Below are 13,261 nucleotides of genomic sequence, written 5' to 3' on the forward strand. Positions count from 1 at the left end.
AGTGACAGCCATATTCCATAAAAGAACACTGACCTCACTGGTAACAGTCTGAGACTAAATCAGTCTCTTCATCATCTTGGTATTGCATTTTGTTCTGAGATGCGCTTCTGACTTATTTTTACCATCACTATTACTGTCTATTTCCACCTCCATGACATCACTGGACTTTGTCTCATTTCAGGTAATCTCCTGTTAAAACACTTTTCCATTTTTTTTTGTTTCCCTCTGGCTGATCTCCCACACTCTACCTTCCATTAATTTGAGGTCATTTAAAACCCATGACTTTAACTGCATCAAGTTCCAAGTCCCTGCCACCCCTGTGCTCCCTGACCCAAACAGAGCCCAAAGCAATTTCTTGATTTCAAATTCTTCCTCAGCACTCTCCCTCCCAAATCTCTTGCAATCCCACAAGCCTCAGATATCTTTCCTCTCCTAATTCTGCCTCTTGTGCATTCAAAGATAAAGTTGGTCCACCACTGGGAGCTATATCCTCATTGTCAGATCCCAAACTTTACAGTTCCCTCCATACTCTTCACGATATCCGCCTCACTTTCCCTATTTCAGTCAGATCTTAAAACTCATCTCTGACCAAGCTTTTGGTCACTTGACACCTAATACTACTTATGTAGTTCTGTATCATACTTCATTTCATAAAGCTGCCTATAAAGCACTTTGGGATGTTTCATTACATTAGAAGATGCCATAAAATAATTTGTTGTTTGCCTAATTTCTATATTTATGTTTTTCCCTGCAACACTGTCTCATGTTAATATCACTTTAGCAACCAAATTCTCGATTCTCTTTAAAAGATGACGGATCATTGTATGCAGCCTTCTCTCGCATGTGTTTCTCATTCCTTGTCTCCTCTTTCATCTGTTTCTTCTTTAATGGTTACTCATCATTATAATTTCTAGCTCACATGAAGGATTACTCCTGAAACATTAACTTGCCTGTTCACTCCATTAACACTGATCAAGCTGTTGAGTGTTTACAGAATGTTTGATTGTCTTAGAGTTTTAGCTGTTATCCTCTTTATTCAAATATATCTTCAATACAGATAGCAGTTTCAGATACCAAACCAAACATTAAATATTCTCTCCACTATTCAATATGTTAACTTGATTACCTTGGTCTCTTCTATCTGCATTATCGTAGCCTGGCATTCAAAAATGCTGTCATTAATATAGTCGATATTTGCATTTAAAGCATCGATTTCCTCATTTATTTCCTGAATGGACTTATCGTCTGGATTTTCCTTTAGAATCCGTTCCCGTTTCCCAAGCAGCATTTCATGCAAGCCATTTAATTCCTCTCGTTTCTGTAAAAGGAATAGTAGATATAAACGCTTTAAAAAGATGAAATGCAAGACGAGAACAGTGTGTTCATAGAACAGTGAATCAAATTTTCAAATTTGACTTCGAAGGAACTTGATAAAGACTGAGCTGAACAGGCTTCCCACTATTTAAAGTAGCAGGGAACACATTATGGCTCTTGTGTGCACAAGTCACAGAGTTGTAGAGTCATCGAGATGTACAGCACGGAAACAGACCCTTCTATCTAATTCGTCCATGCTGACCAGATATCCTAACCTAATCTAGTCCCATTTGCCAGCACTTGACCCATATCCCTCTAAACCCTTTCTATTCAAATACCCATCCAGATGCCTTTTAAATGCTGTAATTGTACCAGCCTCCACCACTTCCTCTGGCAGCTCATTCCATACACACACATCACCCTCTGCATGAAAAAGTTGCCCTTTGGTCCCTTTTATATCTTTCCCCTCTCACATTAAACCTATGTTCTCTAGTTCTGGACTCCCCCAAAAGATGGAAAAGAGTGCTTTGGAAAGTAACGTTGCACATAATGACTTGTATAATGACTGAATCTGAATACCCCAAGCAGGCGATTCATATCCGCTTCCAAGTTGGAAATAGTCATCCTCTGCATCACAATGTCAGATATTCTACACTCCAGTGCCTGCCACTTTAGCCGGGCTGTCTTCGAGAAGCCCTCGCCAACTCCCTTTTTCTGATACTTGACCTTTCTGCTGAAAAATAGTCAACAAAAAAAAACTTCAGTATAAACACTAAAAGGATATACATTGTTTATGTTATTAGTTGGTGTTGTGGATAGAGGGATCATGTAATATTCTCACGTTAATGAAATACATTTTCTTATATTGCAAACTGTAATAGCAACTCGTGTCATCAATAAACATAAGGTTTAACAAAATAGGATTTGCTGAGAGTCAAACTGATGTAGCTGAATTCTGTGCTGCCCACTTCAAAGACTTTATCTCCCTTTCATGTGTATTCCCTTGATCCAGCCTGTACCTAGTGTTCTATCATGAAGGCACACATCGATAGAATATTTTTTCTTAATGCATGAAAGGAAATGAAGGTTAAGTCTTCTACGGAACAAAGGCCAGAAAGAAAATGAACATTATTTCAAACTTTAAGGAAACATCCGTAGTTTACAGAGTGAGATTTTTCTAAAGTTTTACTGTAAATTTGGAGAAGTCCTGTGAAATTCTTGAAATAGAATGACTGTATAGAGCAATGCTCTTAAAAAGGGAATGATATATAGCTTTCCAGGTTATCTAAGAGTGAAGGGATAGTGTTCATCCATCATAAAAGTTGTAATAAATCTCTGAAGAGGTTAGTTAAAGTTGAGTACATTTGAGATGTATGATAGCACCAGGAAGAAGCTATCTGTAGCTCCATTATAATTGCTGAAGTCCCAAGTGAACTCATCCTATTGCAGTGATAAACATAGGAACTCTGGTGTATTGCACAAGCTCTGTTTGGGTACTTTCCAAAAGTTGTTTTGTTTGTTTTCAATTCATAAAGTTGTGCTTTGAGATTGTACATATTTTGTGAGCTTAAAAATCTTTGAAATTTTATTTTAAGTAAATAGATTGGTTTATTGTACTTTTTAATCTTTTATTGTTTAGAAACTTCTGCTTTATTGATGAAGAAACAAATAGTTGCATTCAATGCTTACGTTCCAACGTGAGACTATATTGTTAAAACCAAAACAGATAAACGCATGATTTATCATGTCGAATTCATATCTGGGAATTGACTTGTCTGGTAATATTAACTGGAATCACAGCACCTTGGATAAAGAATTGGTTCACCGATTGGAAATTGAGAGTAGATATTCAAGGCTGAGATGGACACTTTTTTTCATTACTAAGAGAAGCAAGGATTATGGGGAGAAGATAAGAAAGTAAAGTTAGGGATTATTAGATCAACCATGATCTCATTGAATAGTGTAGCAGTTTTGATAAGCTGAACAATCTATTTCTGCTCCTGTATGTTATGGTGCTATAGAAGTAAATGGAGGGGAAAAAATAAATCGAATCCCAGTGCTCAATCATATTTAGTGTAAAAACAAGAACAGAGAACATTAAAATTGAAAGGGAGACATGAGGAATCATGCAGAAGAACTTATTTATACCAACTGATGAAAGTAAATTCTTTCTCATAAATAGAAACAAAACTACTCATCCTGCATTTTTAAACATCAATTACAGATGCACAGCTTTTTCAACCACTTTTGCCAAATCACATTACCTACCTATCTTCAGAAATATTCATATTTACAAGAATCCTTCCCCAAATAGGATTTATACACAAAATTCAACCACCCTGCCCCCAATTAAAAAATTGATTTTTTTAATGTTCATATTTATGTTCTGAATATAAAACGCTGATGCCATGTACAGCCAATTAATGTATTCAACCAATTATTTGAAGAAAACATGCTTTGTGTTTTTATGTTGTTTATCTTTTGATCACTTCCTTTGCCATCAAACATTTAAAGAGGCCAGCTTCACAATAGGACTGAAAGTAAGAGTGAGTCCCATCACTATTATGAGATGCTTTCCACATCCTCTTTTGTGAAACAATGAGCTTATCACATCTCATTATACCAAAATAGCTCTTCCATCGACAGGAATTCATTAATATTGATTCAGTTTTCACTTTAAGATATGTTATGGATTACATGCTTACCTTGCTGCCCTTGTTCCATTCACTGCGGAAACTGTCTCGTTCCAGGCTGCATTTAACTTTCTGTTCCACTGTTTAACAATATTGGAGACAGATTTTGAGGCAGATTCTGGTTCTGAAGACGTAGTACTGGCTGAAAGTTCTGTTCCAGAGTCCAGGACATTCTGCTTCCGGTTTACACGACCCGCGACTCGGTTGGACATTGGTTTGGCTAATCGACGTAGAGCACTAACCTGAGCACAACAAAAGAAAAGAATAACTGCTGAAATGATGCAAGATGCGGCAAATTATAGATATTCTCTTTTAAATGAGACTATTTCATCACTGATGCTTCCTACTTGAAGAATGTTATTTTTAAAAGGTATACTATCCATCACTGATACACATATTAAAATTCATGTAACTGTAAAATCATCTGATTAACATTACCACTGCCAGTGTAACTTATTTAGATTTCTCAAAACCCCTGCCTTGGGAGGTATAGCCAACTGAGGCCCATGGCATAGGAACCCAAAACTTGGGAAAGAATACAGCAATGAATTAATTTATCACTACCATAAAATCCTAGTAAACTTGCAAATTACTTTTGCATACAAGTAAACATTTCCTTTCCCTTCTTACAATTTGCCAGCCAAGGTCTGAAATGGAATCTTTCTGTGTACACTTCAGTTTCACGGTCCTCAGCTTTTGGGAACTATAGTTATATAAAAGAAAAACTATTTTATGGCAGATTAGCATAATTTTTATAAATACTAATTAAGTTACTGCAATCTTTTGGTACGATAGCAAAACTGGTGGAATTCTTTCTCACAGATACTTGGGATTAAGTCAACAAATTTGCGCAACAGGACTACATAGAGATATTAATAAGGATTCTGTGGCTGTCTTCGTGCTTGAATAGTGTTGAGTTGTTCTATCTCCTTCCAATGTTAAGCTTTATAGCCTGTCTGATTATTATACAAACATAAACGTATTTGCCTGCTATTTTCTGAGTTCTCAATTTTGTTTGAATTAAGATATTCAATTTAAGGATAATTTTAAGAACTTACGAGAATGTGATATTATAAAAATGTTTCTAACAAAGCCCTAAATGTACTAATCACAATGCTATATAAATGACAAAAAAAGACTAAAGAGGCTAACAAAGTAAATTAAATCATGCAAGAAACAGAATAGAATACATGAGCTTCTGCTTTGCAGTGGCATAGAGCAAGCAAACAGCTCATCTAAAATGCACTACGTTAGGAACTAGAACCTGGATTTTTAATAGCAAATGCACACCTCTTGTGTTTTTCTGCGTAGGACGATTTCTTGTTGCCGTTTCTGAGACTCCAGGGCTCTAATTTGATACTGAAATGAAAAATGATAAAAGCAGACCAACTCAGTTAAAAATCTTCGGAACTGACTAAACAAAACACACTCAGCAGCAGGTAAAAACTGGTAAGCTGCATCATCTGGGCTTCACATTCCAATGTCAATCTGAATCCAGACAATTGGGATCCACGTACAGCCAAATCACGATGAGTAAATAATGGTTCACCTGTAAGCTCAGTTGTGAAGTTGTCACTGACTCATGCTAGCAGAATAGGAAATCCCACTGAAGGATGCCCATGATAAACCAAAGTTTTGGACATGTAAGTCTAGATTATCCAAACTTGTTCATGCTTGTCATACTCCACCAGAATGGAGTAAGGCAGCTCTGAAGGACAAAATCAAAGCTAAGACTGCAACAATGACTGCAAATAGGTCTTGCCCAATGAGTATGAACGGAGTGATATTTTTAATGTAAATGAAACTGAACTATCATACCATCTCTTACTAAATTTCACATTAATTGCTTAAAGACAAAATGTGTAGTGGTGTGTGATTGCTCCTGTCTGAGCAAACCATGGATGGGAAGAAAAGCTGTTGCATTTTGTGATAGAAATCTTTGCTCATGTCAAGGCGTTACTGACACAATATGAGCCTGAATGACCTCCAGCACTTCTGAGGCATGGATCAGAAAGCAGACAGAAATGTATCAATGGAAGAACAAGGAAGCAATCATGCTGAAGGACCAACGAATATCTGTCTTTTCACAAGCCTGTTTCCCTAGCAGAAATTGCAAAGGGATAAAAATGCTCCAGGAATTCAACCGCAGCATAAAAACGTTGACGATAGGAGTAGGTGGAGGCCATTCGGTCCTTCGAACCTTCTCTACCATTCAGCATGATCATGGCTGATCATCCAACTAAGTAGCCTAATCCTGCTTTCTCCCCATATACTTTGATCCCATTCATCCCAAGTGCTATATCTAGCCACCCCTTGAATGCACTCAATGTTTTGGCATCAACTACTTCCTAATGAATTCCACAGGCCCACCACTTTTTGGGTGAAGAAATGTCTACTCATCTCTTTCCTAAATGGTCCACCCTGAATCCTCAGACTGTGACCCTTGGTTCTGGACGCACCCACCATCGGAAGTATTCTCGTGCATCTACCTTGAATAGTCGAGTTGGAATTTTATAAGTCTCAATAAGATCCCCCCTCATTTGTCTGAGCTCCAATGAAAATGATCCTAACCTAGTCAATCTCTCCTCATAAGTCAGTCCTGCCATCACCAGAGCCAGCCTGGTAAACCTTTGCTGCACTCGAGGGAGAGCAAGAGCATCGTTCCTCAGAAAAGGAGAGCAAAGCTGCACTCAATATTCTAGGTGTGGCCTCACCAAGGCCCTCTACAACTGCAACCACACATCCCTGCTCCTGTACTCTAACCCTCTCCCAATGAAAGCCAACATACCATTTGCCTTCTTTACCGCCTGCAACACCTGCACGCTTACCTTCAGCGACTGGTGCACAAGGACACCCAGGTCCTGCTGCACACTCCCCTCTAGCAATTTATAGCCATTCAGGTATTAATCTGACTTCTTGGTTTTGCTTCCAAAATGAATAACCTCACATTTATCTAAATTATACTGCATCTGCCATTGATTTGCCCATTCACCCAACCTGTCTAGATCATGCTGAAGGATCTCTGCATTCTCATCACTGTTCACTCTCCAACCCCAACTTGGTATCATCTGCAAACTTTGAGATGTTACACTTTGTTCCCTCATACAAATCATTAATATATATATATGGGGAAAAGCTGGGATCCCAGCACTGATCCCTGTGGCACCCCAATTGTTACTGCCTACCAATTTGAAAAGGACCCATTAATTCCTATTCTTTTTTTCTTCTCTACCAACCAGTTTTTTATCCATCGCAATATACTTCCCCCAATCCCAAGCGCTTTAATCTTGTACAATAATGTCTTATGTGGGGCTTTGTCAAATGCTTTCTGAAATATACCATGTTGACTGGCTCCCCCTTGTCAACTCTGCTGGTTACATTTTCATAGAATCCCAATAGATTTGTTACAATGATTTCTCCATCATAAATCCATGCTGACTCTGTCTGCACCTGCCACTGCTTTCTAAATGCTCAGCTATAAAGCTCTTGAATTCAAGAATCTACCCACTACTGACGTTAGGCTTACTGGTCTCTCATTCCCTGATTTCTCTCTACCTCCCTTTTTGAATACTGGAGTGACATTAGCTACCCTCCAATCTGTAGGGCCTCTCCCAGAATCTATAGAATCCTGGAAGGTGACCACCAATGCATCCACTATTTCTAGAGATGTAAACATGGAAAACATGTTGACTGCATTGACACCATAGTACTGCTCAAAGCAGTACATTAAGCAGAAAAAAGACTACTAAGTGTTTCCAAAGGCAAATCATTTTCAAAGCCTTTTAATGTACATAGTCAGGTCATTTTAAGGTGTTTTTGTTCATTGTGTTTTGACATAAAGAACATTTTAGCCAATCAGGTCACATTGGATCTTCCTTACCTATCTCACAGCTCTGCACAATCCAAATTTATGGACGGGTCCCTGTGATTCAAATTATCATGATGTTTGTGTATTCTTGTTTGATTATGACTGTAATTTATACAGTATTCTAGTTAGCTATCATTTTCATTTTTTTCAATCAGGTTACTTACTCGGATTGGTAACAATGTTTTTTTTATTTTAATTGATGATCTACTTAATCTGAAAAGTTTTTCTCGCTGCTCCAAATTAATATTTTGTAGCCATTGTTGGATAGAAAAATCAGGGTTAGAAGTGGGTCTCTTCCTTGTCATGTACTATGTCTGACTGAGTAACAGACTAGCATTGCTATACTTCCTGCCAGGGAACTAGCAGTGGGAGAATGTCAAAGCTTTATTTAAAAAGCAGCAAATCTCTGCTGGTGATTTTCTTTGCCTTACTGGATCGAAGGTTTAAATGACCTATTCTTGCTACTACATTCTATGTTCCTCAATGTTGACAAGTTAGCCTTCACTTATTATTTTGGTCGACTTCTTTTCCACCAATCTCCTAATCGACCTGGTGGTAAACATTTAAATCTGCCCATGTGTTACAGATCTGATCTTGTTACACACGTTCAGAGTAGGCAATTTATCCACTATCAGTGTCAAATGGCCTTAAAACAAATTTAACACAATCTTTTAATATCAATACTTACTGTGGGGGCTCAGAAGATTAGATTAGACTTACAGTGTGGAAACAGGCCCTTCGGCCCAACAAGTCCACACCGACCCGCCGAAGCGCAACCCACCCATACCCCTACATTTACCCCTTACCTAACACTACGGGCAATTTAGCATGGCCAATTCACCTGACCCGCACATCTTTGTGACTGTGGGAGGAAACCGGAGCACCCGGAGGAAACCCACGCAGACACGGGGAGAACGTGCAAACTCCACACAGTCAGTCGCCTGAGTCGGGAATTGAACCTGGGTCTACAGGCGCTGTGAGGCAGCAGTGCTAACCACTGTGCCACCGTGCCGCCATCAATGTTGTATGCCATTAATAACTCAGTACAGCCAAGAGTGAGGGTTGAAAAGCCCATATACAACATTCTTGATGCAACAGTGAAAGGTTGAATTTCAATTAAAAAAAAGTAGTACTTGGTGAAGCTAGCTGTCAGTGAAAAGCTGAAGTTGTGAGTGAGTAAGTGCAGGTGTGGAATTTCCAGAATCCAAGAGAGTGTTGATCCAAAAACAGATGGTGATCAACCAGAATGGCTCGTGAATGGGAGTTTCGAGGCCAGATTTGCAGAAGTGAAGGACCATAATCTTTTCTGGTGAAGTTTGGTGACACACCGTGTGACTAATAATTCAGGAACTTTGCTCAGAAATCCATTGCATCTGTTTTAACTGCATTTGCATTTCGATGTGTACAATTCAATCACAGATTATGATCAGAATTAATATGTGTTAAATACAGTGTGTTAGAATAAAAGTCATACATTTATAGTAGGTTATATTACTGTTCTAACATTGGACAAAAATATTTATTGCTGTTTGTTCAAAACTTAGAAACTTGTGTCTTTATGCTCCAAATCCCTTGAAATTCACATTTCACCTACTTTAAATGAAGTTACTAGTCCCTCACTGGATTGTAACATAAATTTGGTTGTCTGTTCCAGGATTGTAATAGCCTTTCACTTGAAAAAATTTCCCTCGATGTCTCAAACAAAATTTGACACCAACTAGATTTTCCTGATGAACAGCTTACACTCGAAACATCGACCCTCCTCCTCCTCAGATGCTCCTGACCAGCTGTGCTTTTCCAACACCACACTCTTCGACTCTGATCTCCAACATCTGCAGTCCTCACATTCTACCAACTGGATACGGCAATGTGATTGGTGACTAAACACTTAGTGAGACTAAAAGAAGTAGATTTAAAAGAGCATTTTTTTTTATTATTCATTCCAGGATGGGGGCATCACAGGCATGGCCAGCATTTAATGTTAAGAGTTAACTACAATGCTGTGAGTCTGAATCACATTAGGGCGGACCAGGTAAAGATGGAAGTTTCCCTCCCTAAAAGGACATTAGTGAACCCCATGCGATTTTCCCCAATGATCGACAATGGATTTGTGGTCATCTTGAGACTCTTACTTCTGGATTGTTTTTATCACATTCAAATTCCACCATCTGTCGTGGTGGGATTTGAAGCCAGATCATCAGAACATTACCTGAGTCTCTGGAATAGGAGTCCAGTAATAAGCGCTGTCACTTCTCCTGAGGATAGAGGAAGAGACAGCGGTAGAGATGTTTAAGGAGGGAATCACAGAGTATCAAGCTTGGGTAATTTTTAAACACAGAGAAGTCCATTAGCCAATAAATCCTTTTTTCAATCCTATTTGTGAATATCTTTCTTCTGTATCATTTGCCTTCAATGTGAATGTTGTTGCCAGTCCTCAACTTTACTGATGATTATGACCCTTTCATTAGTACTTACTTCCTGTCGCCTCTGTTCCTTTTTCAACTGTGCAATCTCACGGTTTCTCTTGCTTTCAATCATTCTCATTCGCTGCTGATCCTCCCTCATCTGTTTCATGAGTGTTACCTAACAAAACCAAATTACAGGAAAAATAATTAAATTATTGCACACTGTGGACTGATATTCTTATTGCATAAAAGATTGGAAACACAAAGCAAAATGTTTTGTACAGAGATAATAGGAATACATTTTCAGAAATAATTGAACGCTGGTAAACTTCCTGATCTACATCAAGTGAGATGTGAAAAAAATTCGAACTATTTTGTTTTCTACCTGAGGTAATGTTGTTTCGAAAATAAACATTAGCTGCATGCTTTGGAGTATTACATCTGTGACCAGCAAAATATCACAGTTACAACAATTAGGAATTAAAATAAGCCAGCAATAAGGAGCATATGAATTAGGAGCAGAGGTAGGCTATTCAGCTCCTTGACTATTCAAGATTATAGTCAAGATTAGTGGTGCTGGAAATGCACAGCAGATCAGGCAGCATCCGAAGATTAGAAAAATCAGCGTTTCAGGCAGGAGCCCTTCATCAGGAACCCATTCAAGATTATAGCCAACCTGTTTGTGTTCAATTCCACAATCCCTTCTAGACCCAATAATCTCTGATGCTTTTGCCAAAAAATAATCTATCTAAATCTGCCTTTAAGAATTACAAGAGATATTTCACTCTTGCCAAATTGAACAACTTCACCGTGTTCCATTTTATGCTCGATACTTGCCCATTCACTCAACCCAACTATTCCTATCTGTAATATCCTTTCATTTTCTTCATCACAAGCATTCCTAGCAATATCAATGTTGTCCGTGAATTTAGCTACAATGCCTTTGCTCCTCTCATCCAAGTTGTTGCTGTGAATTGCAAAATCTTGAAGCCCTAGCACAGATCCCAGAGACAGACTTTACTCAATACATCATGTGAATCAGGCAAAGACCCTTTTACATGGGTTCCATTCTGCCAGCCAATCTCTATCTATGCTCAAATGCTAACCCTACACCATGAGCTTTTATTTTCTCAAATAGTCATTGTCAAACGCCTTCTGGAAATTCAAGTGCAGTTCACCTCCAACTCACTTTCATCCACAGTGCATTTTCCTCATTCAAGCCTCTTCAATAAATTGCTGGAACATGATTTTCCTTTGATAGTGCCATACTGCATCTTCCTGATTACCTTGAGTTTTTCCAAGCACATAACTATAACCTCTTTAATGACTGATTCTAACACCTCTACAATCGACACTAAGCTAATTGGTCTCCAGTTTCCTGTCATCTTCTCTTCTTGAGTAGAGGGGTTATATTTGTTATTTTCCAGTCTGATGGAACCTCTCTAGAATCTAAGGAATTTTGGAAAATTAACACCAACACATCTACTATCTCATTAGTACCCTTTGTTTTAAGGACCTATGAAGGAGTCCATTTGGCCCCAGACACTGGTCAAACTACAGTCTGGTCAAACTTCCATCAATTTGCTTATTACCCCTTATCTTGTGATTGTAATTTCACCAAGTCCCTCTCTCTCTTCCACTTCCTAATTTATAGCTATTACTAGGAAGATTTGTGTATCCTCTATAGTGAAGACAGAAGCAGAATATTTGTTCACTTCATTCACCATTTCTTTATTATCTCAGCATCTAGAGGATCCGTACTCACTTTGCTTGCTCAAATGCCTGTAGAAACTCATGTCATGGAGCAAACTTCCTCCCCCACCCCACCCAAGGTATTGCAAGGAGATAGCCTAGATCCTAACTTTTATATTTAATTAAAGAAAACTCTAAGGTGCTGTATTCCAGATATGATTCAATTGGTCCATCATTGGGTTTTAATTAAAACACAGCTTATTCTTACAACAGAGTTAAAATACAATGAAAAAGAACTGGCATAACCTTACCTCTGTTGATATACTGAACAAAACTATGTACTATTTAACTGCTAATCATCAACAGTTCCAATATAGGCAGCATTGCATAAACACGTCCTTTGGCAAAAATTTCTTTGCAGCAAAAAAGCAGTGATTGTCATGCGCTGTTTCTCTCCAGTCCAGAAGAAGCAAACAATCTGTTCCTTTTGCTTTTTAAGAGGAAGCCTCACTATCTAAGATTTCACTACACCACAGAACTCAAGCTTTTAGCTCAGCAGCCAGCAGAAGGCTTCAACCAACTAACTGAATGTAATTCTAAAAACCTTCCTGGGTCTGTTTGAGCCCTGACCTTGCACAGTCACGTTCCTTCTTTCTAATTAAAAAAACAAATCAATTTACTGTCCCTGCCTGAAGCAGCTACCTTTGCAGCAGGGTGACAACACCCCTCTGCATGAGAAACAGGACAGAACACATCTCTCTGAAAAGCCCAGTATCATGGCACTCGTGCTATCCATTTCTATGTTTTCTGCTAGCTTCCTCTCATATTCCAATTTTTTCCTACCAATAAATCTTTAGTTATTCTCTGCCATTCTTTATATTCTGATCAATGAAGTGACCTTGCCCTGATCTTTACAGTGATACGCTTTTGCCTTAATTTTCACATTTTCCTTAACATCTTTAGTTAAACACAGATGATGGGTCCTCCCATTATAATTTTTCTTTATAGTAGAACTAATTCTACCTGTGAGTGTTCTGTAATATTATCTTAAATCTCTTCCACTGTGCCTCTGCTGATCTATTCTCCTAGCCGAATATGCCAGTACACTTCAGCGAGCTCAACTTTCAGTCCTAAGTAGTTGCCCTTAATTAATATTTAAAATACTAGTCTCAGATCCAATCTTTTCCCTTTCAAAATGGATGTAATCACATTATGATCATTGCTACCGAGGGGTGTCTTTCCTCTATGATTGCTCAGTAGTCCTGTCACATTATGCAATTCTAAGTCTA

The 13,261-nt window shown here is 38.4% G+C and overlaps 1 protein-coding gene across 4 annotated transcripts in view; it reads right to left on the bottom strand.

Moving 5' to 3' along the window:
- Positions 1–13,261, bottom strand: part of kif21b (kinesin family member 21B) — a 182,575-nt gene that overhangs the window by 50,013 nt on the left and 119,301 nt on the right. For 2 of the 4 annotated variants that reach the window (XM_060845457.1, XM_060845455.1), the window contains exons 16-20: positions 10,351–10,458; positions 5,298–5,366; positions 4,020–4,249; positions 1,894–2,044; positions 1,127–1,318 (exon numbers count right to left, since the gene is read on the bottom strand). In XM_060845457.1, the coding sequence (XP_060701440.1) occupies positions 1,127–1,318; positions 1,894–2,044; positions 4,020–4,249; positions 5,298–5,366; positions 10,351–10,458 (750 nt within the window). Of the gene's footprint in view, positions 1–1,126; positions 1,319–1,893; positions 2,048–4,019; positions 4,250–5,297; positions 5,367–10,350; positions 10,459–13,261 lie in introns of all 4 variants that reach the window. The other 2 variants (XM_060845456.1, XM_060845454.1) reach the window with 1 other exon arrangement.

The sequence above is a fragment of the Hemiscyllium ocellatum genome, chromosome 26 (genome assembly GCF_020745735.1).
Source record: "Hemiscyllium ocellatum isolate sHemOce1 chromosome 26, sHemOce1.pat.X.cur, whole genome shotgun sequence".
Lineage (NCBI taxonomy): Eukaryota > Metazoa > Chordata > Chondrichthyes > Orectolobiformes > Hemiscylliidae > Hemiscyllium > Hemiscyllium ocellatum.